The sequence below is a fragment of the Schistocerca cancellata genome, chromosome 5 (assembly GCF_023864275.1).
Source record: "Schistocerca cancellata isolate TAMUIC-IGC-003103 chromosome 5, iqSchCanc2.1, whole genome shotgun sequence".
NCBI classification, from domain to species: domain Eukaryota; kingdom Metazoa; phylum Arthropoda; class Insecta; order Orthoptera; family Acrididae; genus Schistocerca; species Schistocerca cancellata.
In genome coordinates this window covers 129820427-129845317 of record NC_064630.1, presented here as the reverse complement: position 1 = coordinate 129845317, position 24891 = coordinate 129820427, and the positions used below count along the sequence as shown (strand labels likewise).

Below are 24891 nucleotides of genomic sequence, written 5' to 3'. Positions count from 1 at the left end.
GTAGCACTGCTAATGGCAGTCATAAGATGCCTTTGTTTGTGATGGCAGGAAAAGGCATTCAAAAACATTAATGTTGCACGCAACCTGTATAGTATCGTAACCAAAAGTCAACACGGATGATACAGCATCTTTAAGAATGGTATTATGACCAATTAGTCCCTGCCATCACAAAATAACTACAAGGAAACAGACTCCCTAAAAAAAACATGCCATATTGATACTCGACAATGTGATAACTCATCCATCTGAAGATGAACTTTAAAAGGTGAAATAAAAGATTTATTCCGTCCTGTTAATGTAACATGTAGAATCCAACCCATGGACCATGGGATCAGTGAGTGGCTAAAGAAGTCATATTGTCAAAAATGCATTTGATCAATTTTAGAGGGGACACAAGGAGTTAGCACCTTGTTTCGAGCAATGAAATCAATAAATATAAAAGATGTGATCTGTACAGTTGCCAAAGTGTGGGAAGATTTGCCAGCATCTATGCTTGAAAAATCTTGGCACAAACTATGGCCAAAAATTAAGGAATTTAAAGATGAGACATCAAAAGAAACAAGTGAAGAGAATCAAGATGAAACAAGTGATGAAAGTCGAAGACATAGTAGACACTCCTGCGATTTTGAGGCATTTGTACACTACAACTGGACGTTGGACCCAGTGGCATGAGTGAGTGGATCAGTATAGCTGACATTACTGCACAATGGTAGAAGAATTAACCGATGATCAAATTAATGACACTGAAGAACTGATGAGAATGAGAATGATGATGACACCAATGAAGACAATGAACCAATGGCTCAAGCATCACAAATATATAGTAAAATTGCATGTGATATAGCCTTTCAATACATCTAACAAAGCTCTATGTGTACCCGAAAGACATTTCGTGGATGGATAACTGCAGAACATCGTGGCAAAATTGAAGTTGTTGGTTCCTAAGAAAAAGCTCATTACAGATTTTTTGTCCTGCTTTAGATCAGAACATTTTTTACCGTGTGATCTCATGTTCTGAACAGTCAATTGCAAATCATCTGTGTGTCACTGCAGTACTACAATTCAGAACGCATTTTACAGTACAGACACTGATTTATACCACACTTTCGTATAAGATATTTTAGTGTGTGTGTCATTCCATGTCAAATCATCCAGAAATTTTAGGAAATGACACCCATCATCACGCAAATCCTTGAAATTTCGGGTAGTAGAAGTTTACCTAGATATATTCACATTTCCAAAATGTAAATGTTGCAGGTCAAGTACTTTTTCACTTACGATAAAAAGAAGTTGTATAGATTCAGGAATTCCGGCTTTCATAGACGAGCTCCTTTATAATTTAAAAATGCAATAGTTCCTACAATTTTTACAGTGGAAGCTTGAAGTTTTTTTTTTTTTAGATAAAGTGGAAGGTTTATATTTTTATAATCATGCTTCTTGTAGTGAATATCCACCATCTACATCTCATAAAAAATCGTAAATAATTTCTTATAAACAAAATCCATGCACGGACATTATAAATTTTTTAAGTTATTGCCCCCTCATAGATACCATTGAAAATTTTACAATTTTATTATAAATATTCCAGTATGTTACACAAAAAGAATCAGTTTGTAGAAATAATGGGAAGTGTGAAAAACAAAGTTATTGTAAAAGAAATATTGAAGTTGCTAATTCATGACTACCATGTCACCAGTAAATTGCTGAAGTTGGCTACACTGGATTTCCCTAGGAACAAATCATATCTGAGAACACTGTTTTATTGCCACTACATGTATTGCATCATCCAGTTCGTTTGTTTTGAGTCATGCTCACTGAGCATGCAGTTCTGAGCTCTTGTACTGACAAGGGGAGGTCGCCAATTGTGAAATTCAGATTCGATTCATAGTGCGCATAATAAAAGCTCATGGCCAGAGGTGTAATGTGGCAAAGCACCAAGACGCACTTCTCAGCCGTTGTCATAAAAATTGACAGTTAAAAGAAACCGTTGCGGTGAAATACTCTCTATGATTAATAATTTTCTACAGCGTCGTGGTGAAGGGAAAGAAAAAAAAAAGATATATGACTTACCAAAAGAAAGCGCTGGCAAGTCAATAGACACACAAACATACACACAAAATTCTAGCTTTCGCAACCAACGGCTGCTTCGTCAGGAAAGAGGGAAGGAGAGGGAAAGACGAAAGGATGTGGGTTTTAAGGGAGAGGGTAAGGAGTCATTCCAGGCCCGGGAGCGGAAAGACTTACCTTAGGGGGAAAAAAGGACGGGTATACACTCGCACACACACACATATCCATCCACACATATACAGACACAAGCAGACATATTCAAAGGCAAATGGTTTGGGCTGAGATGTCAGTCAAGGCGGAAGTGCAGAGGCAAAGATGTTGTTGAATGACAGGTGAGGTACAAGTGGCGGCAACTTGAATTTAGCGGAGACTGAGGCCTGGTGGATAACGGGAAGAGAGGATATATTGAAGGGCAAGTTCCCATCTCCAGAGTTCGGATAGGTTGGTGTTAGTGGGAAGTATCCAGATAACCCGGATGGTGTAACACTGTGCCAAGATGTGCTGGCCGTGCACCAAGGCATGTTTAGCCACAGGGTGATCCTCATTACCAACAAACACTGTCTGCCTGTGTCCATTCATGCGAATGGACAGTTTGTTGCTGGTCATTCCCACATAGAAAGCTTCACAGTGTAGGCAGGTCAGTTGGTAAATCACGTAGGTTCTTTCACACGTGGCTCTGCCTTTGATCGTGTACACCTTCTGGATTACAGGACAGGAGTAAGTGGTGGTGGGAGGTGCATGGGACAGGTTTTACACCGGGGGCGGTTACAAGAGTGGGAGCCAGAGGGTAGGGAAGGTGGTTTGGGTATTTAATAGGGATGAACTAAGAGGTTACGAAGGTTAGGTGGACGGCGGAAAGACACTCTTGGTGGAGTGGGGAAGATTTCGTGAAGGTTGGATCTCATTTCAGGGCAGGATTTGAGGAAGTCGTATCCTTGCTGGAGAGCCACATTCAGAGTCTGATCCAGTCCCGGAAAGTATCCTGTCACAAGTGGGGCACTTTTGTGGTTCTTCTGTGGGGAGTTCTGGGTTTGAGGGGGTGAGGAAGTGGCTCTGGTTATTTGCTTCTGTACCAGGTCGGGAGGGTAGTTGCGGGATGAGAAAGCTGTTATCAGGTTGTTGGTGTAATGGTTCAGGGATTCCGGACTGGAGCAGATTCGTTTGCCACGAAGACCTAGGCTGTAGGGAAGGGACCATTTGATGTGGAATGGGTGGCAGCTGTCATAATGAAGGTACTGTTGCTTGTTGGTGGGTTTGATGTGGACGGACGTGTGAAGCTGGCCATTGGACAGATGGAGGTCAACGTCAAGGAAAGTGGCATGGGATTTGGAGTAGGACCAGGTGAATCTGATGGAACCAAAGGAGTTGAGGTTGGAGAGGAAATTCTGGAGTTCTTCTTCACTGTGAGTGCAGATCATGAAGATGCCATCAATAAATCTGTACCAAACTTTGGGTTGGCAGGCCTGGGTAACCAAGAAGGCTTCCTCTAAGCGACCCATGAATAGGTTGGTGTACGAGGGGGCCATCCTGGTACCCATGGCTGTTCCCTTTAACTGTTGGTATGTCTGGCCTTCGAAAGTGAAGAAGTTGTGGGTCAGGATGAAGCTGGCTAAGGTAATGAGGAAAGAGGTTTTAGGTAGGGTGGCAGGTGATTGGCGTGAAAGGAAGTGCTCCATCGGCGGACCAGGGTTTCACGACCATGGTATTTGATCGTCGGGAGTATGTGGCTGAGGAACTGCGTCAGCTTTCAGACAACACCACATACAAAGTTTGCCAAGATAATCCCATTCCTGATGTCCAGGCGGAGCTTCAAGGAATCCTCAGAATCTTAGGCCCCCTACAAAACCTTTCACCTGACTCCATCAACCTCCTGACCCCACCGACACCCCACACCCCTACCTTCTACCTTCTTCCTAAAATTCACAAACCCAATCATCCCGGTCGCCCCATTGTAACTGGTTACCAAGCCCCCACAGAACGTATCTCTGCCTACGTAGATCAACACCTTCGACCCATTACATGCAGTCTCCCATCCTTCATCAAAGACACCAACCACTTTCTCGAATGCCTGGAATCCTTACCCAGTCTGTTACCCCCGGAAACCATCCTTGTAACCATTGATGCCACATCCTTATACACAAATATACCGCACGTCCAGGGCCTCGCTGCAATGGAGCACTTCCTTTCACGCCGATCACCTGCCACCCTACCTAAAACCTCTTTCCTCATTACCTTAGCCAGCTTCATCCTGACCCACAACTTCTTCACTTTTGAAGGCCAGACCTACCAACAATTAAAGGGAACAGCCATAGGTACCAGGATGGGCCCCTTGTACACCAACCTATTCATGGGTCGCTTAGAGGAAGCCTTCTTGGTTACCCAGGCCTGCCAACCCAAAGTTTGGTACAGATTTATTGATGACATCTTCATGATCTGGACTCACAGTGAAGAAGAACTCCAGAATTTCCTCTCCAACTTCAACTCCTTTGGTTCCATCAGATTCACCTGGTCCTACTCGAAAATCCCATGCCACTTTCCTTGACATTGACCTCCATCTGTCCAATGGCCAGCTTCACACGTCCATCCACATCAAACCCACCAACAAGCAACAGTACCTCCATTATGACAGCTGCCACCCATTCCACATCAAACGGTCCCTTCCCTACAGCCTAGGTCTTCGTGGCAAACGAAGCTGTTCCAGTCCGGAATCCCTGAACCATTACACCAACAACCTGAAAACAACTTTCACATCCCGCAACTACCCTCCCGACCTGGTACAGAAGCAAATAACCAGAGCCACTTCCTCATCCCTTCAAACCCAGAACCTCCCACAGAAGAACCCCAAAAGCACCCCACTTGTGACAGGATACTTTCCGGGACTGGATCAGACTCTGAATGTGGCTCTCCAGCAAGGATACGACTTCCTCAAATCCTGCCCTGAAATGAGATCCATCCTTCATGAAATCCTCCCCGCTCCACCAAGAGTGTCTTTCCGCCGTCCACCTAACCTTCGTAATCTCTTAGTTCATCCCTATTAAATACCCAAACCACCTTCCCTACCCTCTGGCTCCTACCCTTGTAACCACCCCCGGTGTAAAACCGGTCCCATGCACCCTCCCACCACCACCTACTCCAGTCCTGTAACTCGGAAGTTGTACACGATCAAAGGCAGAGCCACGTGTGAAAGCACCCACGAGATTTACCAACTGACCTGCCTACACTGTGAAGCTTTCTATGTGGGAATGACCAGCAACAAACTGTCCATTCGCATGAATGGACACAGGCAGACAGTGGTTGTTGGTAATGAGGATCACCCTGTGGCTAAACATGCCTTGGTGCACGGCCAGCACATCTTGGCACAGTGTTACGCCGTCCGGGTTATCTGGATACTTCCCACTAACACCAACCTATCCGAACTCTGGAGATGGGAACTTGCCCTTCAATATATCCTCTCTTCCCTTTATCCACCAGGCATCAATCTCCGCTAAATTCAAGTTGCCGCCACTCGTACCTCACCTGTCATTCAACAACATCTTTGCCTCTGCACTTCCGCCTTGACTGACATCTCAGCCCAAACTCTTTGCCTTTGAATATGTCTGCTTGTGTCTGTATATGTGTGGATGGATATGTGTGTGTGTGCGAGTGTATACCCGTCCTTTTTTCTCCCTAAGGTAAGTCTTTCCACTCCTAGGATTGGAATGACTCCTTACCCTCTCCCTTAAAACCCACATCCTTTCATCTTTCTCTCTCCTTCCCTCTTTCCTGACGAAGCAGCCGTTGGTTGCGAAAGCTAGAATTTTGTGTGTATGTTTGTGTTTGTTTGTGTGTCTATCGACCTGCTAGCGCTTTCTTTTGGTAAGTCACATCATCTTTGTTTTTAGATATATTTTCCCCACGTGGAATGTTTCCCTCTATTATATTCATATATATATATATATATATATATATATATATATATATAAAATTCCGTTCCCGGCAATCAGTTGTAACAATTATGGAAATAATAAGTTGCTGAAAGCCGTTTGTCATGGAAAAACTGGCGACTTCGAACATCATTATGTTTTCCACAAACAAAGTTGTATTTCACAAATGTTATTAATTGTCTTCATAATGTTTACCACGTATAGTTAATGGAAGACGTAGAAATGATATTCCGAAATGAATACGCATAGTGTAAGTCAAACTTTCGAATTAGAATAGAGACCCCACGAACACAAATTTGCTGTGGCAGGTATGAAATATAAACTCCGTTACTTGCTTGTTACACTTGAAGAACAGATGTTGAATGGGCCGAAACGAGCTGCCGCGTAACAGCGTAGTTGCCTGCTAACTTCGAAAGAAGGTAGATGCGGTCCCTAGCGCAACTTATAACATCGTCGAAAATCAGTGCGTACATGAAAGCTTTGGTACATCCTGTTAAACAAAAATGGAGGCGGTACAATTGGAGAGCGATCCGGGCCCTTCGCATGAAAGTGATGTGATCGAAGAAGATTCTATACACAATGAAGTGGCGAAAAAACAATTGAAAGATGCGTTGGTGTATTTTGAAAGCATCCTTCGTAACAGTAATCGCATCGCAGCAGAACCGTCATCAGCAATCAACGAAGAAGCCATGGTAATTGGGGAAGAAATGTTCTAGAATACGCTGCAAATGCTCGCCGAAAAAACCCTCGTTCATGATGAGGAACTGATAGACATTAATGAAATCGATGATAATAATGACTACGAAGACGTTGAAACGAGTCCCATTGCCAACGAATCATCAGACGAATACGAGCCGGACAAGAAGAAAAAAAAAAGGGTATGACTATATTTCTCTGGATTACAAAATTAGGGCTGTCAATCTGGTCAAAGAACATCCAGGCTGTCTCTCAAAACTCTACAAAAAAAAAAAAGGGGCTGCTCTCGTTTGACAAATATGGGCTATTTATCCAGGTGGGAAGAGCAAATCAAACGTGGCGGTAGCAAATTTGATAAATATTGTACCATCGATTCATGAGTGCATGATCGCTTCATAGAAGCTCGACAAAACTTCCAACAAGTTATTACCAGAAACCTGCAGCAGTGGGGCTTGGGCGCTGCAAGTCAGTTCCCATATTTCAACTTCAAAGCTTCAGAAACATGGGTCACCGAATTTAAAAAGAAGCATGGTATTCGGCAATGGAAAATCACAAAATTTGTTTCCCGGAAAGAGATGGCTACCCAAGACGAAATTTTGGCCGCAGCAGACACATTTTGGATCCAGACGCGAACGTTGATAATTAACGTCGACAAAGATTTCATAATTAATACTGATCAAACAGGTATGTAAAGAGCTGTTCACAAATGTCATATGACATGATGACAGAATATGATAATCTGATGTATGATAGACAACACAGATTTCATATATTTCTTATATAAACAATATTTGTTTGTCAGGGTATCAGTAGCAGTCCACGTTCAACAGAACTCTCGCCGAAAAAGGATCAAAGGCTGTCCTGGTAACCCGACACGACACGAACAGGGTGACGCATTCGTATACGGCACAATATTCAATCACGATGTCTGGACGAGTCTTGCCTCTTGTTTTCGTATGCCTCCAAGAGTCCACAGATACGTTTGGACCCAGAGTACAGAAGACAGTCAACGAGTACACCAAGAAGTATACCAATGTTGTTGTTACATCCTCCAAATCCAGTAAACTAACAACGGGTTTTATCATGGACTTCTTGCTTAATGCTTTGCAACCATACATACAAAAGAAAGAATTTCTCCTTCTGATCGACTCTTGGGGTGGGCAAACGGACCTGACGTTATACGATGAGATGTTCCAGGACGATAAGAAGTTACCAACATGCACTATAAAAGTCATTCCTCCAAAGTGCACTCCTCTCGTCTAACCGTGTGACGTGTATTTTTACCGGCAGGTAAAAAATTTGATCAAGCGCCTTCAAAATTGTGCTTTTTTTAATCGAGCGAAACCATGACATCAACTCCAGAGACGATTGTATAAAAATCCAATCCATCGTCCACCACCAATTGTCTTCTCCGATTTTTGCCGATATGATACGATACGCGTGGTACGCATCAAACCTGACGAACGATAGAACAATTTTTCAGAATGTCAATCAGGTGTGTTTCCCAACAGATAATTTAAAAAACAATTGTTCTTGTAAAAACGCATCGTTTATCAGATGTGCTCGATGTCGTGCTGTTTTCTGCTTTCCATGTTTCTATGATAACTATCACTCAAGTTCATGCGATACTCCAGCTGCTTCTGGTCAGTAATTGTTAATTATGTGCGAGTGTATACCGAACTTTTCAATAAATTGTATCCACTTGAATATTATTTGTGATATTGTGTTTTACTTCAAGTATTATTTTTCCACGACAAACGACTTTCAACAACTTATTATATGCATACATACGTGTGTGTGTGTGTGTGTGTGTGTGTGTGTGTGTGTGTGTGTGTGTGTGTGTATACATTTCAATTACAAAAAACAAATAATAAACCCAAGCACTTACCGCTGCGCCACGATGCTGTAGAAAATTGTTAATCGCAGAGAGTATTTCACCGCAACGGTTTCTTTTAACTGTCGATTTTCTCGACAACAGCTGAGAAGTGCATCTTGGTGCTTTGCCAAACATTACACCTCTGGCCATGAGCTTTTATTATGCGCAGCATGAATCGAATCTGAATTTCACAACTGGTGGCCTCCCCTTGTGAGTTGTATCCAGAGTCAATTATTGGTTAAAAATTCAATTGTTGCAGTTTTCAACTATTCATTCCAAAACAAAAGTAACTCCCCTAATGTCACAATAATAATGTGAAATACTTTTGTAATGAAACACTGGGATAGAATAATTTTTCATTATTTAATTACTTTCTAGGTTACACCAATCATCTTTTGAATTATTTACAATAAATACTGGTTTTAAGACTGAAGCAGTATGGGAAGTACAAGTAGGCAGTGTTTCCTTGTATGGTATCGGCAAGATACATGTGATAATGCCCTGACTTGTGTGAATGAAATGACAAGTGAAGAAGAACACCTTTTATTATGGCAAAGTAACAGTCATTCCTACTATGATTTAAGTGTTTCATGTGCGTGTGTGTGTGTACACACAAAGAAAGATTCTCTTTACATAAAAAAATTTGCTGTGATCCCTTCAAGTACCATAAACGATCTGTTTCATCTGAACTGCGTGAAATTAGTTTAGAAAAGACAAAGACCTTCAAAATGAGAGGCTTTGGCGTTACTCCTGGGGAGAAAATGTGCCCCCCAACCTGTATCAAACTTATTAATGAAAAGCAAGCAAGTTACGACTCATCACCAGACTATATAAATGACAGTAATGTGAAGGTGCAGACTCCTGAAAAATCTGTGCCCAATACTAGCTTAACTAGCTTAGGAGGATCTCCTGCAAAGCTGCATTTAATTGCTTGGCATGGTCGTTATGCAGCAGCAAAACAAAAATTGGAGTCAGCAGCTTGGGCTTTGAAAACTAAAATTTCACATACATATTTAAGTCGAGCTGGCTGCTGATGCAAGCACTATCCCTGACAGTGATTCAACAGAACTGGAAGAAAAGGCAAAGCACCACGATGAACTCATGGACAAAATCAAACAGAAAATTGAACATGCAAATAATTGTGAAAAAATTCAGTTACTTACTCTTGTGCCACCAACTTGGTCTCGATGGAAAGTTAGTTCCAAATTTCAGGTTTCTGAATATTTGGTACGACAAGCAAGAGTTCTTTTAATGGAGAGGGGGATTTTATCGTTGACTGAGCAAAAAAAGAGGAAAGACATTGCCACATGATACAGTGCAAAAAGTAAAGAGTTTTTATTTGGATGATGAAAACACAAGAATAATGCCCGGGAAAAAAGAGAAAGTGAGCACCAGCATAAATACCTATGAACAAAAGCATCTTGTTTCAAGTAATTTAACTGAACTGTATTCTCTCTATAAAAAAAAGTATCCTTCTCTTCAACCAAAACAGTGTATAGTTACAGGATCATCAGGAACATATACCGTATGTTTGTGTATTTACCACCAAAACGTTAAGTTGCTTCTAAATTCCATTTCTATTAAAGAAACATACCAAAATCTAATTAAAATAACAACATATGATATAAATAACTGAGCCTGTATGCTTCGTCTGTGTGAAAAATGCCCCACCACCTCATTGCTTCAAACCCACTTAGAAAATGAAATAGAAGACTACGATCCTGATGAGATAATTCAACACAGCCAATGGGTATCAACTGACGGAATGACTAAGTGTTCGAATCACTTCTCTATCAGAAATTCTGTGAGACACTAATTAAGCAAACTGAAAAACTTACTCCACACTCTTATTTCTCAATCACAATCTGATGATCTAAAAATGAAGAAGGAAACACTTGATGGAGGATCAGTGTTAATTTTAATAGATTTCAGTGAAAATCTCAATTTTGTTGTTCAAGATGAAGTACAGGCGTACAACTGGAACAATGGCAGCTGCACTCTTCACACTGTCTATATATATTACAACAAACAGTCGCATACATAAAGTATTTGTATTGTTTCTGATGATCTAGAACATGATATTGCCTTGGTGTACCAGACTCAGAAGACTGCACTGAGTTTTTTTAAGTGTGAATTTCCAGAAATTCATCTTGTGTATGTTGAATATTTCACTGACAGTTGTGCTGCACAATATAAAAATTGTAAGAATTTCAGAAATATCTGCTACCATGAACATGATTTCCAACATAAAGTGCAGCTGGTCCTTTCTTGCACCAGCCATGACAAATCTCCCTGAGATGGTGTTGGTGGCACTGTTAAAAGACTTGTCACAAAAACAAGTTTGCAAAGAGTTTATAAAGATCAAATACTTATAGCTCCACAGGTATTTGAATTCTGTCGTGAGAACCTGCAAGGCATTTAAGTTCTCTCTGTTTCAAAAGATGAAACGGTATAAGTCAGACAATCTTTCTCAGCACTTCACAAGTGCAAAAACTATTCCTGGAACATGATCTATGCATCACATTGTACCAAAACCACCAACCAAGATTAGAGCAAAAGGGCTGAGCTGCGATACATATTTTAGTATTGTGCATGATTTCTCAGATGCACTTCTGCCACTAATACCAGAATGCACTGTGCAGCCCACCTGCTATGTTGCATGTGCATATGACTCTTCTTGGTATGTGGGAATTGTTGCGAAGGTAAATTGTGAAGAAGCAGATGTTACAGTAAGGTGCAAGCACCCTCATGGAGCATCCCTGTCCTTCTATTGGCCTGATAATGATGCTTGTGATATTTCTTTCTCTCATATTCTGTGTGAAGTTGATATCATCACAGCAACAGGCCGTAGTTATTCTCTGATCAAAGAGTCCACAAGGCTGCTGGAAGAAAAGTGGTTCTCATACAAAAAAATATTATCTAAGCATTAAAGTGTTTCGTCACATGTGTAGTTCCGAATCAATTTGAATGCAGCACCAGCACTTTGTGCAGTGTTGGCAATATTGGCTTTTGACAAAATGCTTGAATATTATAAACAAAATGCTATGTAAAGAAGAAAGTGTTTTTATATATATAGCCATTCATTTCTCAAAACTGATTTTTTTGTGTGATGAAACTTTATTATTTATAGATTTTGGGGTGGGGGTGCAATTGTCCAAAATATTTTTTTCTAATTTAACAATAAAATTAAATTACAGAAGTTTAATTGGGTAATTCTGACATGTTTTCAGAAACTACATCTGAAAGGATATTCAGGGAAAAAAACTGTCAGAATACCATTATTTTTTTAAAAACTGCAGCCAATTTTCAAATTTTTACAGTCTGCTTTGAAGTAACGCATTGCATTAAACTTTCCGCAATTGCTACCAACAGTATATATATAAAGCAATAAAAATTGGCAAATTCCATGATATTAGATACAAAAGCAGTACACAAAATCTCAGTCCACAACTAGATAATGGGTACCATGGCCTGGATGACTTGACATGGAATGACCCACATGTGACATTTTCATTTTGTTACTGTTTTAACAAGTGAACAGAAGGTATAAACCTACTCTGCTAACTGTAGAAACTACATGTCAAATATTTTTGTTTACTATAAATATGGTAACTACCAAGATGGTCCACCAAGGGTATCATGCCCAAAAATTTGTCGGCATCAGTACACTATCAAAATGCAGATGGTAGAAAATTGAAATGAAATTAATGATTAATCAAAATTATCATTTTCAATAAAGAAAACTACTTCAGCCTCAATGTCACTCACAATTTCAATGAATGTGGTGGGGAATTTGTAGCTGATGATCCCCCTGCCACATCCACATTTACTACTGACTGCTGCCTCCTACATACACTCATTTCTTCCACATACAAAGAATCATGATTTCTTTCTCCCTTCCCTCCCCACAACCCTTTTGTATGCGTTTCAGCGCACGTAATTTGCTGACAAGAAATTTTTTCAACGTCAGATAATGAATCCTGTTGTCATCATTATTGTTGTTGGTGTGATATTGAGAAATGATGGACTAATGTCTTAATCTGCGTCACTGCTGTCGGTGCAATATTTATTTTAGGGAGTAAAGCTTCCATTTAAAACACTGTGACAACAAAGGCTCCAAACATTCCCAAGGTACTTCTTTGCCTCACAGGGAGTGACAAATCTGTGAATTTTGCTTCTTGTCTACTCTATTTCATAAAGGAACAAACAAATTCTTAGAAACCTGTGATGCTGCATATATATGTAAAGCTCTACTCGTTAGCTTCTCAGTGATGTAAGTTTCTCTGCTGCATATGGATTTGAATCAGAATTATAGTCATATATGTTGATACACATGCATGTAAGTTTCATACAATTTCAAAATTTTGCAGACATGTAACTTTCTTCACAATTGTCATACACCTCTGCAAATTGTTAGTTTTCCATCTTTTATCTGAATCACTGGATGTCCCAAATTACTCAATTACTGAATTACTCATCTGTTTCTTACAATGATGTGTGATATCTACAAAGATGTTTCACAAGAATTTTAAACTTTTGCACTGTTGTTGTGCATAAAAAGTAAGCAACAAAAGCAGCGTCTAAGTTAAAAGTAATACAAAACACGCAGACAGGCAATACATCCACTTGTAAGCAAGAAACAGAATAAAATGCCACCAATGGTAATGTTTTAAGTGAATATAATGCAACATATATGATTTTGAAGCAATGCATTTTAGTCACTGTATATACAGCACTACACCATCATGAAGGAAAGTGCTCTAGTTTTGAACCATTCTGCACACCCATCTCCACTAAACACTGGCAGCCAATGGGATTTAGTCTTCCTCTGGATGCATTGCCATTTGTAGTACAGGAAGCTCTCCTCCTGACTGCAACAACGTCTTACCTCAGTGGTAATATAACATTACTCACTGTCACCTGTAGGAAGCACTTTGTAATGCTTGGCAACATGGAATGAAATCACAGCTGTCTTTATCACTGATGCCACGAAATTATTCCACCTAAGTTTATTACACTTTCGTCTATCTTGTCATCCATTAATCCATCTTTTACCCAAAACAAATTCCTTGTTTCTATGGTGTGTTTAACAAACTTCTACACGACGACTGCAGTCATGGATGGAATTATATTCTGTTGCCTCCTGGAGCTTCTCTATTGCAATGCAACCTCTCATGTTTCTTACGCCATTCTCATTTTTATGTTTTATTTTTTATTTATTTACTTTTTTTCTTCTTTCTTTCTTTCTACCAGGGCGTCTTCCAGAAACTCCGTGGCACAACGTGGAGATCATTAGCTCCAACACTAAGGACATCTGCTTTTGGACTGGTAAACCCTGTTGCAAAATATTGCACTGCAGTCTGGATGAATAGCTCACACACCAGACTCATAAATATACAGCTCAACCACACTATGTGTATCATCATAGGGACAATCCAAAATATCCCAACTTCCTGGCTGCCTATTCTCAGCCATATTAAAGTGTGAGTTTACAAAAATAGCTGATGATCCTTACCTCTCTATACATGAGGACATTCCTGTCCTTGATAAAAACAGACTTCGCACCCGTCACCCACCTCTACACAGAGCAAAATCTCTGATGGACAACAGAACAACAACAGACTAATGGACAGAAATATTGGATGAACGCTACCCCAGAACAGCTGAAGATGCCATGCATCGCGGCTAAACCTTCGGGGTTTGAAGAGCATCACAATATCTGGCCTGCTTTCAATAGAATAAGGACAAATAGTGGAAGATGTGCTGACTCAATGTACAAACGGGGATTAACAACATCGCCCAGCTGTGACCGCGGTGCAGAATGACAAACTGTTCAGCACATCATACGTACATGCCCAAATTGACCCTTTCCTGGTGATTCGGAGGAGTTCCTGTTAGCAACCAAGGCATCAATTGTGTATAGTCAGCAGTTGGAGGTAATCCTGTAACCTGTAATTTGTAAGTATTGTAAATTTAATCAACTTATAATCATAATGTTCCTTTCTATGTGCTAACTGACTGTATATGTGTTGTAAAGGAAAAAAAATGTTTCCTTGTGCAATGTGATGCTCGCCATATGATAAATAAATAAATGGAGGTCACCAGAGAACTGTGTGCACATTAATGTTTACAATTCATCTAAGTGGTACCTCTTTCCAGGACTTTCGAATCTGGTCTAATCATTCAAATATCTTCCTTTTTTTGCTGTACCGTACACCGTTATTTTGCAACCAATTAATCATATTGATGACACTATGCCAAGGAACTTCATTTCTTGATTGGTAAAGGGGAAACATTACCTACAATTATGATTTTACCCTTGGTCAGAATGGGGAGAAAAAAATTCTTGTACCCACTTTGATCAATTAGTAGCATTCATTTTCCTACAATAATGTCCAGTGGCTTTTCAAGCTTTAAAAATTAGTTCTGCTTCACTGAAAAATTCGCTCCTGGATGAAAAGGTGTAAATCTTTTCGGTAAACTGGTACTTGTGGTTACTTGTGTAACATTGTTCATGTCCTGATATTGAAAAGCTTTGATGACCCTGAAACATTTTACATGCTAAAATACAATATTTGTTGTTTAATTAAAATCTTCTTCTTGCTAGCACACCTCTCTCACTTGAAACCAATTGCGTACAACCATTTTTGAACCCAACTGTATGAAACTGTGTCACTGAATTGACGGATTGTATAAATTCAATTTTTTCCCTCAATCTTTTGGTGCAGCAGAGACTTTTCTCCACTGAGAAGAAATACCGCATAATATATCTTACTACAGTCCTGTCGAAGTTATTGAAGTAAAACATTCCTCCATTCAAATGTTCACAATTGTTCTTACAGAAATATCAGTGAAACTGACACAATGTAGACGCCTTCTGTTCACTAGATATTAAACATTGCCTTATCACATGACTTTATAATACCTCTTTATTAGCCTTACCCTAATCATCAACTGTAATCTGGGGACATTGTAGATGCAGAAGATTGGTTGGTTGATTTAGGGGAGGGGACCAAATAGCGAGGTTATTGGTCCCATCGGATTATGGAGGGATGTGGAACAAAGTTGGCTGCTCCCTTTCAAAGGAACCATCCTGGCATTTGCCTGAAGCAATTTAGGGAAATCATGGAAAACCCATATCAGGTTGGTCGGACGCAGGTTTGAACCGTCGTCCTCCCGATTGCGAGTGCCGTGTGCTAACCAGACGCAGAAGAAATTATCTCACTGGCTACTGATTCAGCTCACTGAATAAGCCATTTTTGACAGTCAATAACACACACCATAAGCAGTCATGTGGCAGAAATGAGTGTGGGAAATAACTGTTGTTCTGCTTCCCGCCTCACCCCTCGTACACATTCATCTGCACAGCTTATTACATCTTTCAATTTCTTCACCGCTCTGCAGCAAATCCTCCTCCTCCTTTCACACTTTGCCTTTCTGCTAAGTTCAGTCACTCTGGATCTATCATAATCCTTACTGCTACACCTGGACGTACAACTAAATATTAAATTATGAATTAGTCTTGTCGTTTGCAGTTTTCTTATCCTTGACATTTCTTGTGCAAAAATTTCTCTCAAGCTTGTATTTTTAACTTTCTTGAAGTCTTTCACAATTCTGCTGTTTGTCTTCAGAAGGTGGGGTGGGTGGGGGAGGGTATTTTTTGTTTCAACATGTATCAATGGATAACTCTGCGAACTTTAACATGTCATTACTCTTGATATCTTGATACAATTTGGCACAGAAGAGAGTTCATCACTTCAAATAAAAATAAATCATGAAGTTAAAAGAGCATGTTGTTCAGTTCCATGTGCAAGTGTTGCCTCACTCCATATTTTAGGCTCACACATTTTGTTATTATCCTGCTCAAGGAAATGATACATAGAAAGCCAAACCGCATATTTTGTGCTATGTGGAAGGAAGACTTCACTGGCAGAATAACAGTCAATGCCATGTAATACACAATCAGTAACTCATCTCATTAATGTACTACAGACATCTCATGATGAACATTTTATTTAAAATTGGTAATTGCAAGGAACAAACATATGACTGAAACATCTCATAAATTCAGTGGCTGAAAACTGTTTTACAATTTATTTTGAATCACAGTATCCTAAATAAATCACCTGCAGACAACATAGCATTCAACAACACAAAGAGTTGCTCATTTTAAGAAAATTTAACATAAATGCAAGAGACAATACCTTCTGAGCATTTTCAGCACCAATTCCACATCATTTTCACCAGCTAAGTGGACCATGTTTTTCAGGTCTTCAGTGAAAACTAAATTTTTTGACTCTGGATGAGAAATTTCTTCCATCTTTGATCGAAATCTGTCAGCCATATTTGTAAACTGGTTTTGTACCCTCTCTCTTGTTTTGCTGTAGTTGTCTAGTCCCAGTGCAGCTGCAGAGTATAGTGTTCGAATGCCTGTGGAACAGAAAAAGTATTATAACCCAAATACTAAAATAACTTTCAGAACTTAGAAACACTGATTGTGATGATGATGATTACGGGTTCAAGGGGCTAAAACACTTGGTTATCAGTTCCTTGATGCACAGGAAAATGATGGAAAAAGATATGAAATGAGAAAGAACTGTCAGCTGCAGTGTATGTGAGCATGTCATCGTTGTTGAAAATGTGCGTGACAGCTGTTTTAGCAGGATAGTTAAAAATGAGATACAACTCAAGCAGCTAAAAACTGTAGCTGGTTACTGAGGGTTACACCAAGAATCATCACAGTCAGTATAACTAAAATGGGGCGAGAAACTAAATGGCCCAAGGAAATGCAGACTGTAAGAACTTGGCAGCAAATTAGCTTAAACAATTAGATCAATAAAATACACACACAAAAATGTGCAGAGGGATAAAGTAGCCTGAGAGCATTCGCGTACATGTTGTAGTGAGAGGTACTCCACCCACAACCGTCCCAGACTCTGAACCTGGAGATGCTTTAAATTTTTTTTATATAAAATCCGCTATCCCACAGGAAACATAGGCCTTTGGTAGCTGCTAACTCATCATTTGCAAGTATCTGAGGTATTGAGGAAGACAGGTTGATTCCTGATCTCATATCAGCCAAAAGGGCTCATGGGTAAACCGAAGCGTCCGATTCCACCCGTTGGCCTTGACCCGAGACTTAAGGCTGTTGTGGTGTGTGAAGTCACGACAGCGCGGAGTTTAGTTTGTGAGAGTGGCGTGTTTGTAGGTGTCATTTTGATATGATCGGTAGTGCTCTCTGGTGGTGTGTTTGTGTGTTAGGTGATGTTTTTGGTTTAGTTTGCGTGTGTGGCGTGTTTATAGGTGACGTATTGTTGTGGTCGGTGGTTTTCTCTCGTGGTGTGTTTATGGTAAGTGTGTTATGTGGTGTATGGGGTTCACCTGCGTGGTAGCATTGCACGTGTGTGGTATCAGTGGTGACTGTCTTTCAGCGGAATATTTTTCAGCGAGTTAACGATTTTGGTTTTGTTATGTCGACGTAATGGTTTTTTTCTGCTCGTTGTGTGTGAATTTTGGTAAATAGCTTTGGTTATGTCTTTGGTAGGTGTGGATATGACTGACAAGGTCAACAGTTTTCAGTTGTCGATGATGATGGGGGACAGTGTCGGCTGAAGTCGTGAAGTGTTCGATGTGTCGTGAAGAAATGAGGCTTACTAAAGTTACGGCGTCTCGGATCAGGGATGGCTATATGTGGAGATGTTGTAAGGACAACAGGTCAAGGGAAGTGTTCAATTCTAATTTTGTTGGTTTGGGTCTTTTGAGGTAGTGATGATTGTGGACGTGGTTGTAGTTTGGGGTTCCATGATTTGGTATCGGTAGTTTCTGTTGACCTATATAGGTCAAGGGAAGTGTTCGATTCCAGTGGATAATGTTTTTAGCTGATTTTGGGAAGTTTGAGGTAATTTTATTTTATCGTTTGGTTTAGTGGCGTTGGTTTATTTTTTGTTTGTCCCCACCCAAAACCCCAATTTCCCTCACTTGTCCTGTTAGTTTCATTATCTTTTTGGAGGAATATGTATTTGATGGTTTTTCAATCTACACTCCTGGAAATGGAAAAAAGAACACATTGACACCGGTGTGTCAGACCCACCATACTTGCTCCGGACACTGCGAGAGGGATGTACAAGCAATGATCACAGGCGCGGCACAGCGGACACACCAGGAACCGCGGTGTTGGCCGTCGAATGGCGCTAGCTGCGCAGCATTTGTGCACCGCCGCCATCAGTGTCAGCCAGTTTGCCGTGGCATACGGAGCTCCATCGCAGTCTTTAACACTGGTAGCATGCCGCGACAGCGTGGACGTGAACCGTATGTGCAGTTGACGGACTTTGAGCGAGGGCGTATAGTGGGCATGCGGGAGGCCGGGTGGACGTACCGCCGAATTGCTCAACACGTGGGGCGTGAGGTCTCCACAGTACATCGATGTTGTCGCCAGTGGTCGGCCGAAGGTGCACGTGCCCGTCGACCTGGGACCGGACCGCAGCGACGCACGGATGCACGCCAAGACCGTAGGATCCTACGCAGTGCCGTAGGGAACCGCACCGCCACTTCCCAGCAAATTAGGGACACTGTTGCTCCTGGGGTATCGGCGAGGACCATTCGCAACCGTCTCCATGAAGCTGGGCTACGGCCCCGCACACCGTTAGGCCGTCTTCCGCTCACGCCCCAACATCGTGCAGCCCGCCTCCAGTGGTGTCGCGACAGGCGTGAATGGAGGGACGAATGGAGACGTGTCGTCTTCAGCGATGAGAGTCGCTTCTGCCTTGGTGCCAATGATGGTCGTATGCGTGTTTGGCGCCGTGCAAGTGAGCGCCACAATCAGGACTGCATACGACCGAGGCACACAGGGCCAACACCCGGCATCATGGTGTGGGGAGCGATCTCCTACACTGGCCGTACACCACTGGTGATCGTCGAGGGGACACTGAATAGTGCACGGTACATCCAAACCGTCATCAAACCCATCGTTCTACCATTCCTAGACCGGCAAGGGAACTTGCTGTTCCAACAGGACAATGCACGTCCGCATGTATCCCGTGCCACCCAACGTGCTCTAGAAGGTGTAAGTCAACTACCCTGGCCAGCAAGATCTCCGGATCTGTCCCCCATTGAGCATGTTTGGGACTGGATGAAGCGTCGTCTCACGCGGTCTGCACGTCCAGCACGAACGCTGGTCCAACTGAGGCGCCAGGTGGAAATGGCATGGCAAGCCGTTCCACAGGACTACATCCAGCATCTCTACGATCGTCTCCATGGGAGAATAGCAGCCTGCATTGCTGCGAAAGGTGGATATACACTGTACTAGTGCCGACATTGTGCATGCTCTGTTGCCTGTGTCTATGTGCCTGTGGTTCTGTCAGTGTGATCATGTGATGTATCTGACCCCAGGAATGTGTCAATAAAGTTTCCCCTTCCTGGGACAATGAATTCACGGTGTTCTTATTTCAATTTCCAGGAGTGTATTTTTGGGTTTGTTGTCTTGTTTACATTATTACATCATAGTCGCTATATGGGAGTTGTTGTGAATGGTCATTTCTGACATATTGGTGATGTCACTGGTCAAAGCAGATGGGTAGAATTGTATGTTTCCGTTAACCCGGGCACACTCCCCGAGAATTTGGGGAATCGTGAGAGGACTTCCACACTTGTTTTGAGGAGAGTCATCTTGATGTTAAAAGAACTTATTGACAAGTCTGATGTCAGCAATAACAGTTGGCAAAGCCCAATGGCATCTTTCCAATGGGCCTGAAGAGAAGTATGACATGCCTTGGTGGTGCCCTTGATTGCTCTGTTTGCTGAAAGCTATGGTAGCCTGCCTTTCCATATCCCAGGTTTTCTAGATTTAATGTCACAGTCGCAATCTTAAATCTGTGCCCAGTAATTCAAATCTGAGTTTGTCTCCTGTGGTTGCTTCTTCAGCTAATTTGTCAGTGACTTCATTCTCCAGAATACCCATGTTCCTCGGTGTCCAGATGAATGTTGCCATTGTACTGGAGCCATGATAGTCAACTAATAGACCTTGGATGGTAGTGACCACAAGGTTTTTGTGGCAACACTGAGATACACCTTCTAAGTAGCTCATGGTGTCACTTCAACCCACCAAGTTTTCTGTAGTGAGGGTTTTAACGTACTGCAGAACTCTCAATATGGTGACCAACTATGCCACATATACACTCCATGCACTAGGCAGTGGACACTTTTCGTGTCTCATTGCATGTCAAAAGCAAATTTATTCTGTCACTGACTTTGGATGTACCCATGTAGATGGCTGTCGAATGTGGGTAGCCATAGGGAACCAAAAGGAACATGCATCGGAGAATGGTGACATCAGCATTTTCTTAGGGCCATCTGAATCATAGGACTGGATACGTACCACAGAGGAAGGGGGGAGGGGGAGGGGAGGGAGGGATGCTGAGAGAACTCTATTAACACAGACAAGAGCGGCCAATTGGAGGTCCCTGGATAGAGCTTCGAATTGAATACCACTGGTCTATCCATTTTTGGGTGATTCGTAAGCAGTCTGAATTGTTTGTTCTGAAAAAGAATTATTCAGTAACACAAACAGGTTGGCATCTGACAGATTGTGACCACATAGTTCACCAGGAGTTGCTGGTGTCCAACCCTCTGTGATGAGATACCACCTTCAACCAGTAGACTGTCTACAGGGCTTGTGCAGAAAGCTTCAGCTGCCAACCGCACACCACTGTGGTGGACAAGGTCTTACAAGCTTACTACCATTGGTGCTACCAACCAGTAAGCAATACATCGAGACAGGATAAAAAATAAAAGTCACTTTAAGAGTCACAAAAGAACTGTGTGATCTGCAACTTAGGAAGGTCTACTGAGAAATATGAGGGCATTAAGTTTCTAGCTGACATAATTGTTTTAACTATGTTGACTTATTGTCCAATAAGAGGACTAAGAATTTGGAAGTTTCAAAGACTTCAAGGTAAAGTCTAGGTTCTGATGCAATCCTGAGTCTACAAAAGTGCACCAAATGAGTTTTTGCAGGAGAAAATTGATATCCATGGTTCACGGCCCAGCTCTGTACTTCTGTATGTCCCCTGAAGTTGACACCCAGAGATGCGCATCAATGTAGAGCTGTAATACATGCACAGATCTTCGACACAAAATGATGGTGAGATCATGAGTCCCACCAAGATACCGTTGACTGCAATGGCAAAGAGGATGCACTCAAAACTGATCCAAGATGGACCTCAATTTCCTATACATATAGGTCGCTGATGGCTGAATCTATCCAAATCTTAAACACCTATATAGGTCACGGTAGTGTTAGATCCCAATTTATGGGATCAGGAGCTGCTGTTGAGCTATATAGGTCAAGGGAAGTGTTCGATCCCAATTTATGGGATCGAGAGGTGCTGTTTAGCTATACAGGTCAAGGGAAGTGATAGATTCTAACTTGTAGTATCGGGAGCTGCTGCTGAGCTATATAGGTCAAGGGAAGTGTCCGATTCCATATGATATTATTTTTAGTGGAATTTGGGGAGTTTTGTGTTCTCGTTTTTTTTCGTAATTTTGTATGGTTTTATATGGGAGTGGGTGTCTAAATTTGTTTATATTTAGTTTGTCCCCACCCAAAAACCCCCAATTTCCCGCACTTGTCCCATCAGTGTCATTAGGCTGTTTGTGCAACGTGTGTTCGTTTTTTCGATGTATTTTCTTCTTTATAATGTTTACGTAAAGACTTTATATGCGCCATATTGGATTCATGGTTTATGGTTGTTTTTGCCATATTTGAGACGTCATGGGTCAAAGCAGACGGGTGGGATCGGATGCTTCCATATTTCCAATTGCAATGGTGGTGGTGGTGGTGGTGGTGGTGGTGGTGGTTGGGGGGGGGCAGTCGATGTGCAACCAGCCATGCTTAACAAGGCTCTGTGTTCACCTACAGCACAGGCAACTCTCTGAGCATGTGGCATTCATGGACCCTATCCACTTGGCTTTCTGAAACATCAATCACAAAGTTATTTTAATCTATATATGGCATAGGTATGCTCTCAAAAATTAAAATTTACACTTAATGTCATCGCCTTCAGCTTGAAAGTCAAGAAGTGTAATAATGTATTAAGTTGTTTCATAAATAATTGAAAATCACAAAATGAAGCCTCTATATTGTTATTATTATTCACTTTTCACTAAAATCTACTTCTGCAGGACAAGCTTCAACTGCAAAATCTGTGTCTATCAATGAATTTACATTTGTATCCCTGCCCAATGTAAGTGGCGACTACTCTTTTCTCTGTATTTGACAAACAGTAACTGAATGTTAGGTTATATCCATCCATATTCAACATTCCTACACAGGCCATCAAATGATGTTCAGGTCATCCAAAGAATTCAGAAATTTAGTGGTATTTTTTAATCCTCTAGCACTCTTGATACAAAAGGTTTACTTCTTTTGATAAAGATAGCCTGAGAGCTGAGTGTACATGTTACGTCTCACCCTTAAAAATTCTGCTATCAAACCAGCCAATATCCCTTTCTCACCCGTGTTAATATGTAAGGTATGCCTTGTAAATCCTGGATGTTAATAGCACAAACAGAAACCCGACTTATGTGTGACCCAGTACTTGACAGAAGCATTTGATTTATCTCCATGTTGGTCCAACTCGAGGAGTAGTAGTTTAGTATTTAATTATCCATAGACAATGAGGTCATTAGAGACTTAGCACAATCTCCGATTAGGGAAGGTTAGTGAAGGAAAGTAGCCATGCCCTTTGGAAGGAAACATCCTGGCATTTGCCTTAAGCAACTTAAGAAAATAATGGAACACCTAAATCAGGGTGGCCACACGCAAGATTGAACTATCTTTCTCCCCAATGCAATTCCAGCATGCTAATCACTGCGCTACCCCAATCTTGACCTTACTCAAGGAGCTGGTCAGGTTGAGCCTGCCACAACGTCTCAAAACAAATACGGACCTAAATATTTATACGGCTGATTGCGGATGCTATATGTAGCAAATCACTCTTGATACAGAAGCCAATGTCACTAAGTGTTATCGACAGGTAAATGTGGTGAGACTGAGCGAATGCTGCAGTTTCTTTAAAATGAACTCATATTAAATGTCCTTTAAGATTAACGTGATCACACCGAAATATATTTAAATGTCGCTTCATCAGATCGTGCACGTATGCATGTTGCTACGAAACTTGGTATCTCCAGAATTCGAATTGAGTGAAGGGGAGTATAAGACGGGTGCGTGGCAGCTAGTTTACTTATAGGTTACCTAGGCGAACACAGCTACTTTCACAATATTTGTGGGATGTCTGCTATTATGACCGGTACTTACTTAACTGTACACCAGTCTATTGAATAATGTCCTCTAAGCTTTCTCGAGTGTCTTACAAAAACAAACATGGAGAATATTGTTAACATTTTGTTTAATCGAGTTGTTAATCATTAATACAGAACAAAACCACATAACAATTTGAGGTTATGTCTAACCGGTCGCTAATTATACAGTTTTTCTCTGCTAATCTACTAAAGAAACTGAAGTTCACACTCACGAGAATCTCTTAACTGTCTGTTGAGTAACACATACCGAGGAAACGAAAACAATTCCAAAACGGATCTCGTAAACATCGACATTTTCAATTCACTTATTCAATCCACAATATCAAACACACCTCCCAACCATTCGCGCAACACCATAGATCCAAACAAAGCAATAAGACAGATAACACCAGCCAAAGATCAAAGTCGTTCGACAGTTCAATTAACTTCTAGCTACTGGCGCCAAAACGCTCTCAGCTGCCGTCAAACCATTGGTATCGTCATGTACCGTTTCAGTACACTACGGATAGGTATAGAATATTAAATATTGTGCTGTATGAAAATCGTGATGCAGACGGCTTGACGACGTTGAATGCTCAGTCATAGCGAGGGCTGAGCGCGCTGTTGTCCAGCGCAAAATGTCTTGTTCAGAGCGCGGACATGGTTCAGCAATCCAATTGATGAAAGGCTCTCTTTGCGAGGGCTTCAGCTGCCGTGTAGTAAAAATAAGTACCGTAAAGCTGGGCTACTTTGCCCCCTTGGGGGGGTAACTTTGCTCCAACTGTGAAAAAAGATTCAGTCCTGCCAAGCACCTATTCTAATAAAAGTTTCGGAACGATTTTGATTCTTTCCAACAGTTGTCAGTTTCTACTAGCTCGAATATTTGAGTTATTCTGCCATTCGCTATTTTGCATATTTTATGTTAACTATATCTCTACTTTTTAGGTAATTTTCGTCGAGAAAAAGTGGTATTTTGCTACTAGGAAACAGAAGGCAAATGACATTCTTTTATTTGTAGAAATTAGTTAT

General features: G+C 41.2%; 1 protein-coding gene across 2 annotated transcripts in view; it reads right to left on the bottom strand.

Moving 5' to 3' along the window:
• The window catches only part of LOC126188234 (pentatricopeptide repeat-containing protein 2, mitochondrial-like), a 69096-nt gene extending 44830 nt beyond the window's left edge, over window positions 1–24266 (bottom strand). The window contains exons 1-2 of one of the 2 annotated variants that reach the window (XM_049929791.1): window positions 24131–24266; window positions 16767–16992 (exon numbers count right to left, since the gene is read on the bottom strand). In XM_049929791.1, the coding sequence (XP_049785748.1) occupies window positions 16767–16906 (140 nt within the window). In that variant the 5' untranslated portion in view covers window positions 16907–16992; window positions 24131–24266. Of the gene's footprint in view, window positions 1–16766; window positions 16993–24095 lie in introns of both variants that reach the window. The other variant, XM_049929790.1, reaches the window with a different exon arrangement.
• Between the last annotated feature and the right edge of the window lie 625 nt (window positions 24267–24891).